Here is a 22,827-nt window from a genome sequence, read left to right on the forward strand (position 1 = left end):
TTAAGAAAATATAAATACATGGACGAGCAATGTCAGAGCGGCATAGACTAAGATACAGTAGATAATATAGAATACAGTATACATATGTAAACATTAAAGTGACATTAAGTAACTAGTGTTCCAGTTATTAAAGTGGCCAATGATTTTAAGTCTATGTAGGCAGCAGCCTCTCTGTGCTAGTGATGGCTATTTAGCAATCTGATGACCTTGAGATAGAAGCTGTTTTTCAGTCTCTCAGTCCCAGCTTTGATGCACCTGTACTGACCTCGCCTTCTGAATGATAGCGGGGTGAACAGGCAGTGGCTCGGTTGGTTGTTGTCCTTGATGATCTTTTTGTCTTTCCTGTGACATCGGGTGCTGTAGGTGTCCTGGAGGGCAGGTAGTTTGCCCCCGGTGATGCGTTGTGCAGAACGCACCACCCTCTGGAGAGCCTTGCAGTTGTGGGCGGTGCAGTTGCCGTACTAGGCGGTGATACAGCCCGAAAGGATGCTCTCGATTGTGCATCTATAAAAGTTTGAGTGTTTTAAGTGCCAAATTTCATCCTCCTGAGGGTGAAGAGGCGCTGTTTCTTCCCCACACTGTCTGTGTGGATGGACCATTTCAATTTGTCAGTAATATGTACGCTGATGGAATTTAACTTGCCACCTTCTCCACTGCTGTCCCGTCGATGTGGATAGCGGGGTGCTCCCTCTGTTGTTTCCTGAAGTCCACGTTCATCTCCTTTGTTTTGTTTACGTTGAGTGAAAGTTTATAGCCAATGTTGACTTCGTGTCTGTGGTATCTAGTGGAAACCCACGATTAGTTTGTGAAATATTGAATAAAACAGAACAAAATGTGATTTCAGCAAATTTTAATCCATATTTAACAAATATTTTTAATATCCAATGAAATAATTTAGATGTTCTGCTATTGCTGCAGATGCTACATCAGAGTGGGCCGTTTGTTTCTACCGTATCTCTGAAGATACTGAAAATAAATCAGGAACATAATGACAAAAAACGACTTCATGGTTGTGTCAAAGTATTTCACAACAGCATGTACTTTTTCAATATAACAGGGTAAACTTCAAAATAAGTTTGACATTCAAATCTCAAGGAGATCAACGAGAACACAGCAACGTGGCTGACAGATTCTTGATTTCCTATGATCAACAATTTATACGTTTCCGTATGTTTTTATCCTTATTCTAAAATTGCTGCACAGCTATCCATCTCAAAGCTCTGTAAACTATTAATATTTAAATGATACAATTAAAAAGCATACATCAAATAAAATCAATCATACCTCCCAACGTAAACAAATATATATTTTTTGGCGACATAAATCAAATGCATTTCACAAGCAGAACAATACTCATACCGATATAGATGGAGCAAAAAATGTTTTTAAAGTAGACAAACAATGCAGCAACCACGAGAGAGACCAAGCAGCAATACTGAAAAGGGCATTAACAAAATATCAAAAAAGTGCTTCAGTATTTCAGTCAGTTCACATTTCCTGTAGGTAATTAGGAACTATGGTGATTCTCCTCCGGGAACTTTAAGGCACGCACAACTGCAAATCATCTTGCGATGCTTTCAGTCTTGAACTGCGACCCAGTCTGCATTCCTGACTGAAAAAACTATTCTCACCAGCAACCATTATTGGCTAGTTTACACCTAGATTAGTTTTGATAACATAGTTAGATCCTTGTTTTTACAACAAAAAGTAGCACAAAAATGTAGTCTACATTTACTCATACACACACTATAGACTGCCCCTGGCAATCTTGAAATATCCCAAGTTTTAACACAAGGAAATTGTACAAATACATTTAGAAGAGTAGTAATTTACGTGTCAGGGGCAGTTTTGTTCTAGTTTCACAGTGTGACCCAGATTTTGCCCTCAATGGGGCTATTCCTATCTTAAACAATTACACCCCTCCAAAATTGCCACTTTTCCCTTGTTTATGAAATGTTGGAAACACTTTTTAAAGACATATTTCAGGTACAGGAGTGATACCCGCCTCTACTGTGTTGTCAATTTCCCTGAAATGTGCGGAGACAAAAATAACACAATCTACCAAGAACCAAACAGAGATCTGGCTTGGACTTTACCTGTGTTTTTTTTAAACATTGTGACAGATGTACAATCCTCCCACAAAATTAGCATAACTTGGTTGTATAATAATTCAATGGCGATATCTTGCTCGAACAACAAGGCAAGACCCCCCCATTGCTCAATGCCCAGTTATGAAGGTGAGGGAGCTAGCCAGAGAGAGAAAAAGAGAAAGAGGTAGAGAGAGCAAGAAAACACAGTGTTAGAATACAGCACAGAGAAAAAGAGGTATAGACCAAGGAAAAAGATGGGTAACAGAGAAAAATAATAAAGAGAACTAGAAAATGGGATGTCGGGTTGGAATTTGGATACGGTGTCAATTGCACAATTATTTGGGTTCTCCGCACCGCACCGTTTCAGCCCTACTGGCTTTGGACTGTGTGGAGGGAGACAAACCAAATTTCGGGCCACCTCATGGAGCCTCTCCGGTGGGGAGTGGGGATACCCCCTGGCTGGTTCAGGGGCTCTGGAGCCTGTTGTCTCTCCCTGGGGGGGGGTCAGTCGGTCAGGGACCTGGATCCACCAGGTCTGATCTGGTTGTGGGTAGCAGCCACGGCAGCGTCGTTACACCAGCGTGATCTCCACTTCCTCCCTCTTCTTCACCTGGCCACGAGGCTGCTGCGGCTTGGGGGGCGGCGGAGCAGCGCGGACCTGTCCATAACATACAAACAAGCTAGGTTATTCCTTTGAGCTCCAAGTGGAACCTCAACGAGTCTTTTCAAACCGGACAAGGGACAGTATCCATACAGTGTGTGTGGTGACTTACAGGTCGAATGGTGCCCCCCGCACCACCATCTGTTGGGTACCTGGGGGGCTGGGTGGAGTTCTGGGTAGGACCTGAAGGTGAGGGGGGCAGACAGAGTCATCACCATGTCTTGGCATCAAAATCACTACAGGGTAGTGACATTGTGCCTTAATGAACACAACCCAGATGTGTCAAATCTCAGAATGAGGAATCTTAAAATCCATGCTGTTGTTTATTACTTGTCCATGTCCCTACTTTTTTTACATGGTCTATTTTGTGTTCATTTATTATGATAAATAACATAGCCTGGTCCCAGCTCTGGTTGTGCAGTCTTGCCAACTCCTATGTTTGTTGTCATGCCACGGACTATAATACAGCACAAAACAGATCTGGGACCAGGCAATGAATGATATGCATTGCGATAACATTTGAAGTGCAAAATAATAAATAGTCAGCCATTGAGGAGTGGTTCTTACTTTGCAAGTGGCCTTTGAGTGGTACGGGCGGTGGCCTATGGTGGCCGTTGGAGGGGGGGCGGGGTATGGGGGAGGAGCTGGCACTGGAGGGGCTGGACTGGGGCGAGGGCAGAGTGGGGGTCAGGAGGGGGCTGCTCTGACAAGGGCTGCTGTGGAACGGGCCCAAATGGAAGGGGCTCTGTGGAGAGCACTCAGAAAGAGGAGAGGGGGATGCCTGGAAGACAGAGCACACCACAGAATTAAATAAAACAGTAATATATTGATTACTGTTATGCAGTATCTTTATGACGTATACTGTATGGATGAGAATGTGAGCCATGAGAACCTTTTTTTTCAATCATTCATTCATTCAGGCATTCATGTGTGTAAACAGCATAGAGATCGTTAGAGGACACAACATTGCATCTGTCCCATTATGGCGTCTGTGAGAGCATGGGCAGCGCCGTTGAGGCCATCTCCATTTTGTAGTGGTACATTGTCTTCTTCTACTACTGCTATGAGTTGGTAAACAAACTGAAAGGATGCATACTGCCACCTGTAGTGTGTTGTTTGAACAGGTATAAAGCAAAGGTTGGCTCCTGATAAGGAAGGATCACATAATTCTATCCAGGTTAACTCAGGAAGTCCCACCCAGTTGACTAGTTCAACAAAATGGTGAAAATCCTCAATGGTGCTGCCCATGCTAAAACGGGCATTTGGGCACTAGTCCTCTATCCATCTGTATGGTAAACAGCTCCTAGGGTGGTTGCACAGGTGTGTACCTGCGGATTGCTGCTGGCCTCTCCTGAGATGTCGCCATTCTCGCTGTCTCCACCGGCACCACCCGCTGCCAGAAGGTCCTCCACAAGCACGGCAGGGAAGACACCCACAGTGCCATTGAACTCGCCCTCCCAGAAACCGTCATCCTCATAGGTCTCGCGACTCAGCACACGGATGATGGCGCCCTCAGGGAACGAGAGCTCCTCACCTGTCTGGCCCGCGTAGTCGTACAGGGCCTTGGCGAAGCACACTGAGGGTGGGAGAGGTGAAAAGGGGAGGTGGAAGAGGGAAGGAGATAGAGGGGAAAGAGAACAAAGAAGAGATCAAAATGAAGAGAACATTTAAAAAAGAAATGGTCAACATCTCAATGACATTGTTTATTCAATGTGGGGCGAATCCTAACTTTTACTTAAGTCCAATTTCCTTTTATCTCCCACTGACATCGGGATTAAGTGAAGGTCAGGATTCGCCCATGAGAGAATGTTGAGTCATGCTGCTCCAAACGTTTCGGCCAAATTCACTGTCTCTCACCACCGCTGGAGTCTCCGTTGACAATAGGTGTGCCCGGCGTGTGCAGCTCTGACTCGGCCAGCTCGGGCTCAGTAGAGTTACTGGAGGAGTGGGAGCGAGCGTCCAGGGCGGCCAGAGACTGGAGCATGCTCATTAGGCTGTTGGACGAGGGCAGCTGCAGGTACTTCTCCGGGACGTAGCCCACCTGGCCTGTCTGGTTCCTGGCCTAGAGACAATGTTGGAACACACACACACACACAGGGTTACCGTCAGTGATAGTAGGGCACACCGCAGAAACATGTTTTGTAATGGAAAACAAAACAAATTTCTTATTGGACAAGTTGAAGTAGTACCTCCCTATTTCACTCGGTTTCAAAAATGTTCTCCCCACTGGACACAACCCCTAGTGTGTACAGTAGGTATATGATATGACTTCAGAGTACCTCTTGCTTTATTCTAGTTAAAACACAAACTGTGAGGTAGTGCCACTCTTGGAAAGCACTCTTGTACCTTGACCCAGTCCTCCATGTCCCCATCATCGATAACCTCCAGCACCTCCTGTTCCTCGATGGTCAGCTCGTCTGGCTGAGACGCCTGGGAGAGAAGTGAGAGGAAAGAGGTCATGTTTCATTACTGCAAGACTGCCCCAGTCAATTCCGTGAATATATTATATAGTGAGGGAAAAAGTATTTGATCCCCTGCTGATTTTGTACGTTTGCCCACTGACAAAGGAATGATCAGTCTATAATTTTAATGGTAGGTTTATTTGAACAGTGAGAGACAGAATAACAACAAAATAATCCAGAAAAACACAAAATATTATAAAATGATTTGCATTTTAATGAGGGAAATAAGTATTTGACCCCTCTGCAAAACATGACTTAGTACTTGGTGGCAAAACCATTGTTGGCAATCACAGAGGTCAGACATTTCTTGTAGTTGGCCACCAGGTTTGCACACATCTCAGGAGGGATTTTGTCCCACTCCTCTTTGCAGATCTTCTCCAAGTCATTAAGGTTTCGAGGCTGACGTTTGGCAACTCAAACCTTCAGCTCCCTACACAGATTTTCTATGGGATTAAGGTCTGGAGACTGGCTAGGCCACTCCAGGACCTTAATGTGCTTCTTCTTGAGCCACTCCTTTGTTGCCTTGGCCGTGTGTTTTGGGTCATTGTCATGCTGGAATACCCATCCACAACCCATTTTCAATGCCCTGGCTGAGGGATGGAGGTTCTCACCCAAGATTTGACGGTACAATGGCCCCGTCCATTGTCCCTTTGATGCGGTGAAGTTGTCCTGTCTCCTTAGCAGAAAAACACCCCCAAAGCATAATGTTTCCACCTCCATGTTTGACAGTGGGGATGGTGTTCTTGGGGTCATAGGCAGCATTCCTTCTCCAAACACAGTGAGTTGAGTTGATGCCAAAGAGCTCCATTTTGGTCTCATCTGACCACAACACTTTCACCCAGTTGTCCTCTGAATCATTCAGATGTTCATTGGCAAACTTCAGACGGGCATGTATAATGCTTTCTTGAGCAGGGGGAGCTTGCGGGCGCTGCAGGATTTCAGTCCTTCACGGCGTAGTGTGTTACCAATTGTTTTCTTGGTGACTATGGTCCCAGCTGCCTTGAGATCATTGACAAGATCCTCCCGTGTAGTTCTGGGCTGATTCCTCACCGCTCTCATGATCATTGCAATTCCACGAGGTGAGATCTTGCATGGAGCCCCAGGCCGAGGGAGATTGACAGTTCTTTTGTGTTTCTTCCATTTGCAAATAATCGCACCAACTGTTGTCACCTTCTCACCAAGCTGCTTGGCGATGGTCTTGTAGCCCATTCCAGCCTTGGGGTGGATCAGCTTAATATTGCAGAAAGAATATTGCTTCCATCAATGTAATTGTCTGCATCATTTCCAATCCCCCATTTATTTTTTGGGTAAATATATATATCCATACACGCATGCATACATATATATACACATAGACTTTTTTAAAGAATTTACCTTTATTATTATTCCCAATAAACCCTACCACCGATCGCCCAATTGGAGTAAACTAATAAACACTTCGGCTTTTACCTTCAATTTATTCATCTTATACACATTTTACAGACAGTCTATTTTACAATAGTTATTTTTTGTTTGTTTTTAGTCCTTCCTCTATTTTTGATGTCCATCCAGTTTGATTTCTATTTGTAACTGTGCTATATCACAAAAGTTCTGAACCTATATACATTTTACAGACCCCATATGTTTTACATTGTTTATCTTGTTATTAAGTCCCACCCTTCAGCTCCATTCAACCCCTCCCATCTATCCATCAACATCATCCATTTCGAATTTCTATTTGCCATATATTTTTCAACTGTGCTGTGATGCTTCACAAAACAATTGAACCTTTCTATTCTCATAGCTTCTACAGATTGTAAATTAAAAATAAATGTTTTTGCTAAAATAATTATTATATTATTGATTGATTGACTATGGCTTTTCAAATCACCCAGTATGGCTATCTGCAGTGTTAGTTCTAGGCAAATGTTGCAATTCTTCAGCCATTCCTGGACCTGTGACCAAAAACGAGCTACATATGGACAATACCAAAATAAATGATCTAATGACTCTGCCTCCTCACAGCAGAATCTGCAGAGCTGGGAAGATTGTATCCCCTATATACAGTGGGGAGAACAAGTATTTGATAACCTGCAAAATGGGCAGTGTTTCCTACATACAAAGCATGTAGAGGTCTGTAATTTTTATCATAGGTACACTTCAACTGTGAGAGACGGAATCACATTGTATGATTTTTAAGTAATTAATTTGCATTTTATTGCATGACATAAGTATTTGATCACCTACCATCCAGTAAGAATTCCAGCTCTCACAGACCTGTTAGTTTTTCTTTAAGAAGCCCTCCTGTTCTCCACTCAATACCTGTATTAACTGCACCTGTTTGAACTCGTTACCTGTATAAAAGACACCTGTCCACACACTCAAACAGACTCCAACCTCTCCACAATGGCCAAGACCAGAGAGCTGTGTAAGGACATCAGGGATAAAATTGTAGACCTGCACTAGGCTGGGATGGGCTACAGGACAATAGGCAAGCAGCTTGGTGAGAAGGCAACAACTGTTGGCGCAATTATTAGAAAATGGAAGAAGTTCAAGTTGACGGTCAATCACCCTCGGTCTGGGGCTCCATGCAAGATCTCACCTCGTGGGGCATCAATGATCATGAGGAAGGTGAGGGATCAGCCCAGAACTACATAGCAGGACCTGGTCAATGACCTGAAGAGAGCTGGGACTACAGTCTCAATGAAAACCATTAGTAACACACTAAGCCGTCATGGATTAAAATCCTGCAGCGCACGCAAGGTCCCCCTGCTCAAGCCAGCGCATGTCCAGGCCCGTCTGAAGTTTTTCAATGACCATCTCGATGATCCAGAGGAGGAATGGGAGAAGGTCATGTGGTCTGATGAGATAAAAATATAGCTTTTTGGTCTAAACTACACTAGCCGTGTTTGGAGGAAGAAGAAGGATGAGTACAACTCCAAGAACACCATCCCAACCGTGAAGCATGGAGGTGGAAACATCATTCTTTGGGGATGCTTTTCTGCAAAGGGGACAGGACGACTGCACCGTATTGAGGGGAGGATGGATGGGGCCATGTATCGCGAGATCTTGGCCAACAACCTCCTTCCCTCAGTAAGAGCATTGAAAATGGGTCGTGGCTGGGTCTTCCAGCATGACAACGACCCAAAACACACAGCCAGGGCAACTAAGGAGTGGCTCCGTAAGAAGCATCTCAAGGTCCTGGAGGGGCCTAGCCAGTCTCCAGACCTGAACCCAATAGAAAATCTTTGGAGGGAGCTGAAAGTCCGTATTGCCCAGCGACAGCCCCGAAACCTGAAGAACTGGAGAAGGTCTGTATGGAGGAGTGGGCCAAAATCCCTGCTGCAGTGTGTGCAAACCAAGTCAAGAACTACAGGAAACGTATGATCTCTGTAATTGCAAACAAAGGTTTCTGTACCAAATATTAAGTTCTGCTTTTCTGATGTATCAAATACTTATGTCATGCAATAAAATGCAAATTAATTACTTAAAAATCATACAGTGATTTTCTGGATTTTTGTTTTAGATTCCGTCTCTCACAGTTGATGTGTACCTATGATAAAAATGACAGACCTCTACATGCTTTGTAAGTAGAAAAACCTGCAAAATCGGCAGTGTATCAAATACTTGTTCTCCCCACTGTATATAACATTCTATTAGTTGCAAGAATTTTGTATAGTAATTTAAATTGAAAAATTCAAAGTTTTGAATCCGGCGTTGTTTTGCGTATCAATTCATAAACCATGTGACATGGAATGGCCACATCGAAAATCTCTTCCCAACTATTTTGCAAATTATATGGCACAGCTATCAGTTTTTTGGTCCTTAAATGAAATTTGTATATGTTTTTATTTATCACACTGTTCTTTAACCATTTATGTTCATTAATACAGGGCCGAAATACAAGTTCCTTACTTTTTCCCCCTTCTACTTGCCTCTTCCATTTTTGTGGTAATGCTGCAATTAATTGGTTGTAATTTTGGGTAGATCAGACATTTCCATATGTCTGTGTTAGCTGCATGTGTGACATCACTCCACCAGTCCTATTTATAATATCATTCACTAAACATTTTTAAAACATTTTTTTTAATCAATTACTATATTTGAATTTAACCACAATATTTGTTGTATTATTTGTTCTGTCTTTTCAGGTGGATTAAACTGGTGTACAATCTTGTCCCTGACATCCTTGGAGAGCTCTTTGGTCTTGGCCATGGTGGAGAGTTTGGAATCTGATTGATTGATTGCTTCTGTGGACAGGTGTCTTTTATACAGGTAACAAACTGAGATTAGGAGCACTCCCTTTAAGGGAGTGCTCCTAATCTCAGCTTGTTACCTGTATAAAAGACACCTGGGAGCCAGAAATCTTTCTGATTGAGAGGGGGTCAAATACTTATTTCCCTCATTAAAATGCAAATCAATTTATAACATTTTTGACGTTATTCTGTCTCTCACTGTTCAAATAAACCTACCATTAAAATTATAGACTGATCATTTCTTTGTCAGTGGGCAAACGTACAAAATCAGCAGGGGATCAAATACTTTTTTTCCCTCACAGTAGGTTGGAGCTGCGTGCTGCTCACAGGACCTATATGGTACGAGGTACGGTACCATACTGCACCGCATCCAAGGCGCTGAGTTAATTGCCAGCTTGATCATTGCCAGATGATAATAGGAAAGCACTCTGTGTGTGTGTGTGTGTGTGTGTGTGTGTGTGTGTACGTACTTTGTATGAGTAGAGCACTTTGCAGGTGAGGGGGTAGTTCCTGAGGGTACTGGAGGGGCTGGAGCTGCTGTCGTCCAACACCTCTCCGCTATCTTCATCCTCCTCCCTCTCTAGGTCACCTGTACCCTAAAAACACACACACAGCATGCTGTAGAGGATCCCTTTGAGCAAGGGAAGCCGCAGAATCGATACATTCGATCACCTAGTGCAGTAGTGTCAATCTCATTCCATGGAGGGCCTAGTGTCTGCTGTTTTGTTGTTTTTCCTTTCAATTATGACTTAGACAACCAAGTGAGGGGAGTTCCTTGCTAATTAATGACCTTAATTCATCAACCAAGTGCAAGGGAGGAGCGAAAACCTGCAGTCACTCGGCCCTCCGGGGAATGAGTTTGAGACGTGACATAGTGAGAAAGTGATTTGTAGATCAGTGATGAGTGACTGCAAAATCTGTAGCCTTGTTAAACTATCCTGATCTCGCAAGCTCCCATGCTGTTAGTCTGGTTTCACAAGGCTAGTCAATCTCAAAACACAAACATAGCACCTTAAGGTTGAGAAACAGTGTCTTAAAGACGCACCTCAGCTCCCTTATGGGATTTACCTGAGACCGGCAAATTCCAGTAAGCAGGTATAAAGGGTACAAAATGACAAATTGAGATGCGTTTGTGTTTATGAAATTTTGTCTCGTATTTGAATACATAATGTGTGTTTTGTGACTCACGGAGAGTGAAAGATCATGGGCATTTAGGTTGGCCCACCGCTCGTTCTCCAGCTCCTCCATCACCTGGTTCATGGCGCTCTTCAGCCACGTCTCCACTGTGATGCCTGCCTCTCTCAGTAGAGCCAGACGAGCATCCGCCTTCAGCTTCACGGTCTGAAGTTAGCGACATCATTGCATGTTTTGTCATATTATGAATTTCATGCTTATTCCCTCCAAACTGGGATTTCGCAACCCTAGTAATGACTCATGCTATAATAAAAAGCTCTATTAGAACTATGTTGGATGTATTCAGCCTTATCCACCAACAGAGGGCATCAGAGGCAAGAGAGATTAAGGTGAGACAACCTGCTGGCCCACTGATAAACAAACCTCAGTAAGGGATCACACACACACACACGTGAGCACTGGTGGAATCGTAACCATGGTCTCCTGCTCAGGAAACCAACGTCTCCTTCTTGGGCCAAGGATGACAGATTTTAAGCCGCAGGCAGGGCTACCTCATTGCTCCCGAGTGGCGCAGCGGTCTAAGGCACTGCATCTCAGTGCTAGACGGGTCACTACAGTCACCCTGGTTCGAATCCAGGCAATATCACAATCTGCCGTGATTGGGAGTCCCGTAGGGCAGCACACAATTGGCTGTCATTGTAAATAAGAATTTGTTCTTAACGGACATGCCTAGTTAAATAAAGGTTAAATGAATAAAAAATAAAATCACAACAATCCTACTAAACTTCACTACACACACAAGTTTACCTCTGCTCTCCGCAGGTTCTCCCTGGCCTCCTCCATCTTGAGCTCTAGCTCACTGCGGTTCTGCTCCGACAGCCCCTGTTGGGTCCCATAGTCCTCCAGGGCCTGAAAGGTCACAGTAACATGTAGAGAACAAACCAATCTTAATGGCTACGTCTGAAATGGCACCCTATTCCCTGCATAGTGCACTTTGTACAGTAGGGAATAGGGTTCCATTTCAGACACAACCTATGACAAATCTTAAAAGAAACTACACCACCACACAATGAAAAGGAGGAACCAAAACCAAATCACAATCAAAAGCAGGAAATGCTAAAACAATATGGCCATGAAAATGAGAAATGCTGAAATAAATCCAGCAATAAATGGTAGACAACATTACAGTGAATAGAAGAAATTGTAAAACTCACAGATAAAACATGACTCATTTAATATAATTTAAAGTAATGGGGTTGTTAAAGGGCCATGTTACATCCTGGTTTACTGGAAAACACTTGTCAGAGTTTGGCCAAGAACTACCTACATCCGTTATCTTATCACCAAGTTTTAACAACAAACCGTCAGGCCAGTAGGGCGATGGTCGAACGTTTCCTAAACGTTATCACTTCCCTTCCCTCTGAAACAGTGCAAGCATCATAAAACTGATTAATTATTAGTATTTTATATTGGGTTAATGATATCTCTGTGTTGAGTCAGTTGGAAGTGTACTGAAGTTGAACAAATCTGAGCCCGTATTCATAAAGTCTATGAGTCCATGTAATCTTATCTAAAAAGGCAGAAAACTTTGCCTAGATCAGCACTCCTACTCTGAGGCACTTTGTGAATATAGGCTATCCCTCGCTCTTTTTATTTCCATCCCTCGCTCTTTTCTTCCCTCTCTCTCTCACCCTCTGACTGTGGATGATGCTCTTGTGTTCTCGTGCCACTCGGGTCGCCCACTTCCGTGCCTCCTTATCCAGACTGTGCTCCTCCACTGTGCCACTCTCCTTCTGCAACTGCCCCACCTAGTGACCAGGGATGATGTGTAGGGGAGGGAGAGAGAGAGTTTAATAATAATTGACAATATTCAGCTAAACATATTCAGCGTCCAGATCTGTCCGTGCATCTATTAAAATAAGTCAAAAAGACATATATAATATATGGTACATATAAAACAGACATTCACCTAAATATTTATGGTTGGATATTGGAGCTGATATTCGTTTGAGGGTGAATGTTGGCAAATATTATGAAATTAGATTTTTGAGAAATGAACTCAAGGCGGCGTAGTAAAAACATTATTCAACTATTGAGGCAGACAGCGAAACAATGCGTGTTTGTGTCGAAAGGAAAACAACATAGAGGAAAACACTTCCTCTATGGATGACCTCACAAGAGGAACACAGCCAATCCACGCATCCCAATGGGATGAGAGGCAATGTCTCTAAATCAGGGATGTAATCAGCACAACATGTGAAATGTCTGATATTTGCTCGGGGGTAGGTTGATTCCAGATTAAAATGGAATAATCTTGTGCTTATTTCTCTCCACAACTCATCTACAAGGCCTGAAGTCCCAGTCCAGGCCTCTCTGATGTGTACTCTGTAATGTGATATGTTCTGAACATTGCAAAACATAAACGAATAGAGCTGACACGGTTCTCTAGTCTACATGACCGACAATCATATGTGTTCTACACAATAGACTTATATCAGAACGTTCTGTAACACTAAGTGTTCATTATCCAAACAGAAGAAAACGTACTGAAAGGGGGAGGGACGTCCCTGGACTTGTCTAATAATCAAACGCTTATTCTTGTTTCCTAATACAAAATGATTTGAAACATTTTCCATTGCACTCGGTAATGAACAGAGATCACTGGCCGTCTGATGGACACACGCAAAAGGACCACAAAGTTTGGTCTCACCTCTCCTCAGGAGCTGTATAGGTCAACTCCTATGACTGATGATGACCCCTGGCATGATTCATGCGTACACAGCTGACCTCTAATCTCTGAGCCCTGACAAAATAATAAACACAGTCCAAATGGCTAAATGTATAATTATGAGTGCATTCAGCGAGAGAGGAAAGAGAGAGAGAGAGAGCGCTCTTCGGTCACGATAATATGCGCTTTTATCTATTCTAAAACACAGACACCCCTACCACTTGTTTTTCAAATATTTGCACATTGTTAAAAACACTGCACACAGCTGATAACATTAGAAATGCCTTTATCTTTTAGAAACCTTTGTGGATGCAATATTTAAATCAAATTGTATTGGTCATATACAAATAGTTAGCAGATGTTAATGCGAGTGTAGCGAAATGCTTGTGCTTCTACTTCCGACAGTGCAGTAATATCTAACAATTCCCCAACAACTACCTAATACACACAAATCTAAAGGGGTGAATGAGAATATGTACATATTCTCGGGGTGGCAGGGTAGCCTAGTGGTTAGAGCGTTGGACTAGGTTGCAAGTTCGAATCCCCGAGCTGACAAGGTACAAATCTGTCGTTCTGCCCCTGAACAAGGCAGTTAACCCACTGTTCCTAGGCCGTCATTGAAAATAAGAATTTGTTCTTAACTGACTTGCCTAGTTAAATAAAGGTTAAAAAATATATATAAAAATAAATAAATATCTGGATGAGTGATGGTCGAGTGGCATAGGCAAGGTGCAGTAGATGGTATAAAATACAGTATATACATATGATATGAGAAATGTAAGATATGTAAACATTTTTAAAGTGGCATTATTTAAAGTGACTAGTGAGCCATTTATTAAAGTGACCAGTGATTGGGTCTCAGTGTAGGCAGCAACCTCTCCGAGTTAGTGATTGCTGTTCATTTCTAGTTTGTTTGTTTCTTCACATTTTTTTGTTTTGAATTACATGTCAATAAAACCCATTTCAATGACACGTCAGTAAAGCCCCTTTGAACTGAGAAAGAAAGAGCCAGCGAGGGAGAGAGCGAGAGCCAGCGAGGGAGAGAGCGAGAGCCAGCGAGGGAGAGAGCGAGAGCCAGCGAGGGAGAGCGAGCGCTATTCAATGTGGACCATGCGCAAGGCCAATAAATCAGTGAAGGAGAGCCACACTGTGTTACTTTTAGAGGCCGAGGCAGTCAGTGGTAGAAGGGTGGAGGCGGGGGGCTGGAGTGAGGCTCCCTCACAATGCCCCTTTTTCACAGATGCCCTGTCTCTTTCAGTGCTGTTATTTTCCGGATACCTCTGTCACATTGTGCAGGGAGGGGAAAGGAGGGGGGTAGGTTTGAGGGAGGTGGAGGGTGCAACTGCATCATTAAATGTTTTCTTTAGGAACAGGCCACCGCTTGTTTCACTACCAACGGAAAACAACGAGGGTCTTGGAGACAAACACCCTCTGCAGGCGGCAGAGGGTGCGGACAAGTGTACTGGCGGGCAGACGGAATGACTGGCAGGCTGGGTCAGTTGAGAACATGTTCCTCTGGGGCTCGCATGCACACCATATACATACACACCATAAACCATACAAACAAACCTGCGTGCAAAACAAACACACTCACCAAAACACACGCATCGCATGTAATGGACGTCACTGTCTTTTAACAGCTTTGCTTCCTACCTCACAGGTCCACTACTGGGATTGATTTTACAAATCCCAATCCTGTCTCGCAATGCCTTAGCCAGCTATGCCAAAGAAAAGCTAGCAATTCAATGGCATGGGTAGAGGCATTTGAAGTTGAGGAGTGATCCTACAAATTCAACTTGGTTACACATACGCACAGGCATTTACAGTAGAGCAGGTTAGCTAGCCTAGCGGTGAAGAAGAAGGACCAATCCTTCAGCTACAAGAGGGTAGCTTTAGCATAACTAGTGTGTAGCGTAGCACTAGCCACCACGTTCCATGAGAGAAGTAGCATTAGCGTAGCACTACTACCCACCGTGTCAGTGTTGATGGGCTGGAAGAGGATGGCTGGGGTACTGTGGAACACTTGGTTCTGCTGTACAAACTGCTGCTGGTGGAAGTCCTGCATCATCTGAAGAGAACACACGAACATACGCAGATGCACACACACATGCAGACACGCACACACAGCCGTTTAGTTAACCTCATAATACAGCACAATAGAAGCAACTGATAACCTGAGAGTCATAAAGGGATTAGAATAGATAAAACTCATTATCATGACAGAAGAGGCCTTAAATGCCTTTGAGAGTTTATTATGTCATTGGCGAGCGACCACACTGTTCTTATTTAAGCCAGGGCCATCGAAGGACCAATGACGGTCAGAGCAGAGCGCAGCATGACCTAAAGTCACAGGGGAGCATTCACGGTCACCTCAAGGGTCATAGGAAGATTACCAGAGAGAGGTCAAAACTATACACCCACACACACAGCCTGCTGTGGCGTCACAGTGAAAGAGGAACCATATGAGTCAGCCGGTAGAAATCTGACCCCTCTGTGGGATCTGGCACCTACAGCTCGCTGCCTCCCTGCAGATACACAGTACCAGTCAATAGTTTGGACACACCTACTTATTCCAGGGATTTTCATTATTTTTACTATTTTCTACATTGTAGAATAATAGTGAAGACATCAAAACTATGACATAACACATATGGAATCATGCAGCAACCAAAGAAAGTGTTCTTCAAAGTAGCCACCCTTCGCCTTGATAACAGCTCTGCACACTCTTGGCATTCTCTCAACCAGCTTCATGAGGTAGTCACCTAGAATGCATTTCAATTAACAGGCGTGCCTTGTTAAAAGTTAATTTGTGAAATTTCTTTCCTTCTTAATGCGTTTGAGCCAATCAGTTGTGTTGTGACAAGGTAGGGGTGGTATGCAGAGGATAGCCCTATTTGGTAAAAGACCAAGTCCATATTATGGCAAGAACAACTCAAATAAGCGAAGAGAAACAACAGTCCATCATTACTTTAAGACATGAAGGTTTGTCAATCCGGAACATTTCAGGAACATTTCAGGAACATTTCAGGAACATTGAAAGTTTCTTCAAGTGCAGTCGCAAAAAGCATCAAGCTCTATGATGAAACTGGCTCTCATGAGGACCAACACAGGAAAGGAAGACCCAGAATTACCTCTGTTGCAGAGGATAAGTTCCTTAGAGTTACCAGCCTCAGAAATGCTTCCAAATAAATGCTTCACAGAGTTCAAGTAACAGACATCTCAACATCAACTGTTCAGAGAGACTGTGTGAATCAGGTCTTCATTAGAGGTCGACCGATTATGATTTTTCAATGCCGATACCGATTATTGGAGGACCAAAAAAAGCCAGTACCGATTAATTGGCCAATTTTTTTTTAATTTGTAATAATGACAATTACAACAATACTGAATGAACACTTATTTTAACTTAATATAATACATCAATAAAATCAATTTAGCCTCAAATAAATAATGAAACATGTTCAATTTGGTTTAAATAATGCAAAAACAAAGTGTTGGAGAAGAAAGTAAAAGTTCAATATGTGCCATGTAAGAAAGCTAACGTTTAAGTTCCTTGCTCAGAACATGAGAACATATGAAAGCTGGTGGTTTCTTTTAACATGAGTCTTCAATATTCCCAGGTAAGAAGTTTTAGGTTGTAGTTATTATAGGAATTATAGGACTATTTCTCTCTATACGATTTGTATTTCATATACCTTTGACTATTGGATGTTCTTATTTAGTATTGCCAGTGTAACAGTATAGCTTCCGTCCCTCTCCTTGCTCCTACCTGGGCTCGAACCAGGAACACATCGACAACAGCCACCCTCGAAGCAGCGTTACCCATGCAGAGCAAGGGGAACAACCACTCCCAAGTCTCAGAGTGAGTGACGTTTGAAACGCTATTAGCGCGCACCCGCTAACTAGCTAGCCATTTCACATCGGTCACACCAGCCTAATCTTGGGAGTTGACAGGCTTGAAGTCATAAACAGCGCAATGCATTGCGAAAGCTGCTGGCAAAACGCACGAAAGTGCTGTTTGAATGAATGCTTATGAGCCTGCTGGTGCCTACCACCGCTCAGTCAGACTGCTCTATCAAATCATAGACTTAATTATAACATAATAACACACAGAAATACGAACCTTAGGTCATTAATATGGTCGAATCCGGAAACTATCGTCTCGAAAACAAAACTTTTTTTTCTTTCAGTGAAATACGGAACCGGTCCATATTTTATCTAACGGGTGGCATCCCTAAGTCTAAATATTCCTGTTACATTGCACAACCTTCAATGGTATGTCATAATTACGTAAAATTCTGGCAAATTAGTTGGCAACGAGCTGGGCAATGAACACAAGAGCAGTGACACAATTTCATGCTAGCAGGCAATAGTAACTAAATATGCAGGTTTAAAAATATATACTTGTGTATTGATTTTAAAGAAAGACATTGATGTTTATGCTTAGGTACATTGGTGCAACGACAGTGCTTTTTTCGCAAATGCGCTTGTTAAATCATCACCCGTTTGTCGAAGTAGGCTGTGAGAAATTAACAGGCACCGCATCGATTATATGCAACGCAGGACGTTAGATAAACTAGTAATATCAACCATGTGTAGTTAACTAGTGATTATGTTAAGATTGATAGTTTTTTATAAGATAAGTTTAATGCTAGCTAGCAACTTACCTTGGCTTCTTGCTGCCCTCGTGTAACAGGTAGTCAGCCTGCCATGCAAGCTCTCGTGGAGTGCAATGTAAGGCAGGTGGTTAGAGCGTTGACTAGTAACCAGAAGGTTGCAAAAACGAATCCCCGAATCCCCCCTGAACAAGGCAGTTAACCCCCGTTCCTAGGCCGTCATTGAAAATAAGAATGTGTTCTTAATCTGACTTGCCTAGTTAAATAAAGGTGTAAAACATTTTTTTTTTAAAGAAATAACACAAATTCGGCAAATCGGTGGCCAAAAATACCGATTACTGATTGTTATGAAAACTTGAAATCGGCCCTAATTAATCGGCCATTCTGATTAATCGGTCGACCTCTAGTCTTCATGAACAAATTGCTGCAAAGAAACCACTACTAAAGGACACCAATAAGAAGAAGAGACTTGCTTGGGCCAAGAAACACAAGCAATGGACAATGGACCGGTGGAATTGTGTCCTTTGGTCTGATGAGTCCAAATTTGAGATTTTTGGTTCCAACCGCCGTGTCTTTGTGAGACGCAGAGTAGGTGAACGGATGATCTCTGCATGTGTGGTTCCCACCATGAAGCATTGAGGAGGAGGTGTGATGGTGCTTTGCTAGTGACACTGTCTGTGATTTATTTAGAATTCAAGGCACAGTTAACCAGCATGGCTACCACAGCATTCTGCAGCGATACACCATCCCATCTGGTTGGCGCTTAGTGGGACTATCATTTGTTTTTCAACAGGACAATGACCCAACACACCAACAGGCTGTGTAAGGGCCATTTGATCACCCAACCTCAACCCAATTGAGATGGTTTGGGATGAGTTGGACCGCAGAGTGAAGGAAAAGCAGCCAACAAGTGCTCAGCATATGTGGGAACTCCTTCAAGACTGTTGGAAAAACATTCCAGGTGAAGCTGGTTGAGAGAATGCCAGAGTGTGCAGAGCTGTCATCAAGGCAAAGGTTGGCTACTTTGAAGAACCTAAAATATATTTTCATTTGTTTAACACTCTTTTGGTTACTACATGATTCCATATGTGTTATTTCATAGTTTCGATGTCTTCACTATTATTCTACAAGGTAGAAAATACTAAAAATAAAGAAAAACGCTGAATAGGTGTGTCCAAACTTTTGACTGGTACTGTTCGTTCATGCTGGGTTGAGCGGAAACTAACTGTAAACTACAGTCGGGTTACAGAAACACAAGATGACCCCAAGAGCCCCGAACTAAGATCGCTGAGGGGTAACTGAATAGCTAAGAAGACAACAGCGTATTGGGATAAGTAATTAGTCATCTCTAAATCTTTAAAGCTAGAATCCATAGTTGCTACATACATTTTTAGACTTAAATGATATTATACACAGATTGTTTTAAAGAATATCATTTATATATACCTCATGAGCTTTGTTCAATGGTCATACCCCATCAGAACCCAACATTTAAGCTTGCTTTACTCCAATGTTTGGAAACAACATAAACAAACACTTGTATAGCCTCAAAACATGGTTGAAGCTATACATTTGATATCATGGATGGTCAGTCTTTACATGCATAACTCTCCAGCCCCATCCCTTAGCTTTTTAGAAAACCAGGGGTGGGGAGTTGCTTTGTTATTGTTTAAATGAACGATTCTAGCTTTAAAAGAAAAATATGGACCTAAACAATGCTAACTTGACCATCTGGTTTTGAACCTGGGTCTCCTGCACACTCTGAGCTAATGTCTAGGCATTAGCTCGGGGAAGTTAACGCAATCCTTCAGCTTTCAGGCAAGGTTCTGGACGAACCACCTCTGTTACACCGACTTCCCAGCATTCTCTGCATAGAAACTCTCTCCCAAAGTAAAAAAAACCTCCAATAAAATCCTGGTTTGTGCTGTATAGCCAATATCATTAGACCATAGGAGTTGGCAAGACAACACAAACAAATCTTGGAATAGGCTAGTTCAATGAAGGATAATACCTGGGGCCATTAGTATCAAGCATCTCAGAATTCCCCGTTCAAGTTCCATTTCCTATACATTTTTCATCTAAAAGGCAAAACTGATTCTGGATCAGCGCTCCTTCGAGACACTTGACACATACGGTCACTGGGCTAGTTTGCGTGCGCTCACCCCATTGGAGCTCTCCAGGAGGATGTTGAAAGTGTTGTGAACAGCCTGGTAGGACTCAAGCTCCATCTGGCACAGAGAGACCAGATAGTCCTTCACCTGCTCATAGATGCTCCCATCCAGGACCTGAGGAGCGCAGTAAACAGGGAAAGAACTTAACTTGTAATTTATCAGTAATGCAGCAATAACCCTCCATCTCACTCACTCGCACACTGGTGGTGGCATTCAAGGTAGCCTGTTTTTGCAGTCATGCTAACTATGACACAGCAATCGCCTGAGATATGAGGCAACTGCAAAAAAAAAGTACCTGGAATGCCCCCATACTTTGTGTGTGCCAACGCCTCACCTTAATGCAGTCGATCAGGTCAGTGTCGTAGTAGCGCTGCTGGTGAGCGTTAGCCGCAGCTAGCGTGAGGAGATAGTCGTTCCTGGCACGGGTGGCTTTGGAGTTACACTCACTCCTCTTGGCTTTCAGCTGAAAACATGCACTTCAGTAACTTGGTTTGATAGTTATTTCCCCATTCCCATATGCACTTGAGTTGGTAGTCATGGCCAATTGGCCATACATAAAATTGATTCATTTAATTCTCTCACCTTCACACTTGCCCTCTGCAGACTGGACCTGGATTGGAAGAGACTCAGTTTGGACCTGGACAGAACAGAAGGAGAGATGGAACATGTACGTGGAACAGAGTCACACAAGACCAATGATTCCCTATAGTCTTTTACATTGTCACTCCTGTACATTAGTGAGGATTGGATAGGTAGCATTATGGCAATAGCTCCACCTTGTCCTCAGATGTGTTACCCATCTGATCCTCTCAAATCTCCACAAGACCGTAGAGGTAGGATTTTTTTGTGTGTATGTGTGCGTGCACGTACTTGGCATCCTGCTCGGCCTTGTCCCTGACGGCCTGGGCCATGGTTTCTGTCTCCTGGTACTTCTTCCTGGTCTTAGCCAGCTCCTTCACCGAGTCCTGCAGCTCCGCCTGCACCAGCATCAGCTGGTCAATACACTGAACAAAAAACCAGAGGGCATACAGTCAGCTGGTCAGTACACTGGAGAATAGTGCTGAGTGATTAACCAACTTTTCTGGGGGTTCTCTGTTATTAAACAACTAATTGACCGATGTCGGTACAATTACTTGAATTCCATTTAGACAGACGGATCAGAGAAAAAGAGGCAAAGCGAGAGGTTTCACTTTTGCCAAAATCTGTCAGAAATAAGCCCAATGCGAAGTCTATTGGCTTAGTTTGGACCTAAGCTTGTCGCCTGCATTCCCGCCTTTGGGACAACAACTCCCATTGATAGGGCGTAGACAGGAGCATCTCGTCATTATATACAGATCTTTGGACGGATACACTTTTACACCTGCTACATCAGGTTAGATACACAGACTGCATAGACCGCATGAGAATAATGTACACAACAACGACAAGAGGGACAGAGACAGTTCGTGAAAGTACGCCTCAAATTTGAAGAACTAGTAAAATGATTGTCAGACAGCTCTGCAGCATAATATGCAGTTTGGCAAAATATGAAGACAGTACAGTATGGGGAGCACATAGCGTTATATGGCCTGGCTGCCTGCTACTGCCTGAGTAGAGATGATTACTTTAAGGAATGAAAAATAATAAAGCCATCAAATAAAAACTAAGTAGCTGAAATATTGTATAGTAATTTACTATTTTTCTATTGACGTCTACCCAATGTGGACCTGACAGAGACAATGAAATATGATCAATGTTCACTATTTTTGGCTTTGGAATTTCGATTAAAACGGACTAAAATCAATGTAACGTCATTATCTCATAATGCATTTCATGTTTAAAAACAATTGTCGCAACCAAATACCGTGATAATTTGTTAAATAATTGAACCGAAACCTAACAGACCTAAAAAAGCACCAATAGCTCACCACTACTGGAGAAACAACCAGAGGACATACAGTCAGCTGGTCAATACACATAGTCAGCTGGCACAATATGGCTCATGTGGTGAAACATGTCAAACATCCTGACTCATTGCTAATACAGTTACCCGAGCCATGGCTCACTTCCTTCACTCAGACAGTACAGGACTATCTGGGCGATGACTGGCCAATAGCTTCTACCCCCAGACCATGAATAGCCACTAGGCAGCTACCTGTTCCCCCCACCCTGCAATTACATCTGTGTTCCTGTACATGTGACTAATAAACTCAATCTAATAACATACCCAGACAAGCATGCCTGTTCCACTGGTAGCCATTCTAAGATGTTTGTACTAAGAATAAATATGATATTCCTATTAGGTCAGTCGGGGTGAACAAGAGGGTGCTTGGTGATGGTAGCCAGTGGAACGTGGACAAAGATAAATAGAGAGCAAGTGTTGGCCAAAGCCTGACATCCAGTGATCATATGGACAGGGCGGCCATCTCTTAGCTGATATTGAAGCAAAGCGTCCAGGCTTGGGCATGTTCAGTAGGGCGAAAACATTTCAAAATTGACTAAAACAGGGAGGTAAGGTTTTGCTACAGTGTGCCAAATTGAACATGACCCAGTATACGAGAAGAGCGTACCAAGAAAAACGTTGTTTGCTGAAGTGCGAAGGCCCACCTGAACTATGACCCAGTAGGATGACCCAGACCCCCTTGGATGTCTTCACTTTTGGTTACAAAGTGGGATTAAAATTGATTTGTCATTTTTTTTGTCAATTTACACACAATACTCTGTCAGTGGAATAATTATTTATTTAAGATA

At 43.0% G+C, this 22,827-nt stretch overlaps 1 protein-coding gene across 1 annotated transcript in view; it reads right to left on the reverse strand.

Annotated features, from left to right (window-relative positions):
- Nucleotides 1-835: 835 nt before the first annotated feature.
- The window catches only part of LOC115148635 (F-BAR and double SH3 domains protein 2), a 52,691-nt gene continuing 30,699 nt past the window's right edge, over nt 836-22,827 (reverse strand). The window contains exons 6-20 of the mRNA XM_029690705.1: nt 20,968-21,101; nt 20,680-20,734; nt 20,432-20,560; nt 20,089-20,211; nt 15,283-15,378; nt 12,274-12,390; nt 11,390-11,491; nt 10,637-10,789; nt 9,919-10,044; nt 5,098-5,181; nt 4,609-4,813; nt 4,080-4,327; nt 3,319-3,532; nt 2,864-2,934; nt 836-2,748 (exon numbers count right to left, since the gene is read on the reverse strand). Of these exons, the coding sequence (XP_029546565.1) occupies nt 2,662-2,748; nt 2,864-2,934; nt 3,319-3,532; nt 4,080-4,327; nt 4,609-4,813; nt 5,098-5,181; nt 9,919-10,044; nt 10,637-10,789; nt 11,390-11,491; nt 12,274-12,390; nt 15,283-15,378; nt 20,089-20,211; nt 20,432-20,560; nt 20,680-20,734; nt 20,968-21,101 (1,944 nt within the window). The 3' untranslated portion in view covers nt 836-2,661. The remainder of the gene's footprint in view (nt 2,749-2,863; nt 2,935-3,318; nt 3,533-4,079; nt 4,328-4,608; nt 4,814-5,097; nt 5,182-9,918; nt 10,045-10,636; nt 10,790-11,389; nt 11,492-12,273; nt 12,391-15,282; nt 15,379-20,088; nt 20,212-20,431; nt 20,561-20,679; nt 20,735-20,967; nt 21,102-22,827) is intronic.

The sequence above is a fragment of the Salmo trutta genome, chromosome 15 (genome assembly GCF_901001165.1).
Source record: "Salmo trutta chromosome 15, fSalTru1.1, whole genome shotgun sequence".
Classification (NCBI taxonomy): Eukaryota; Metazoa; Chordata; class Actinopteri; order Salmoniformes; family Salmonidae; genus Salmo; species Salmo trutta.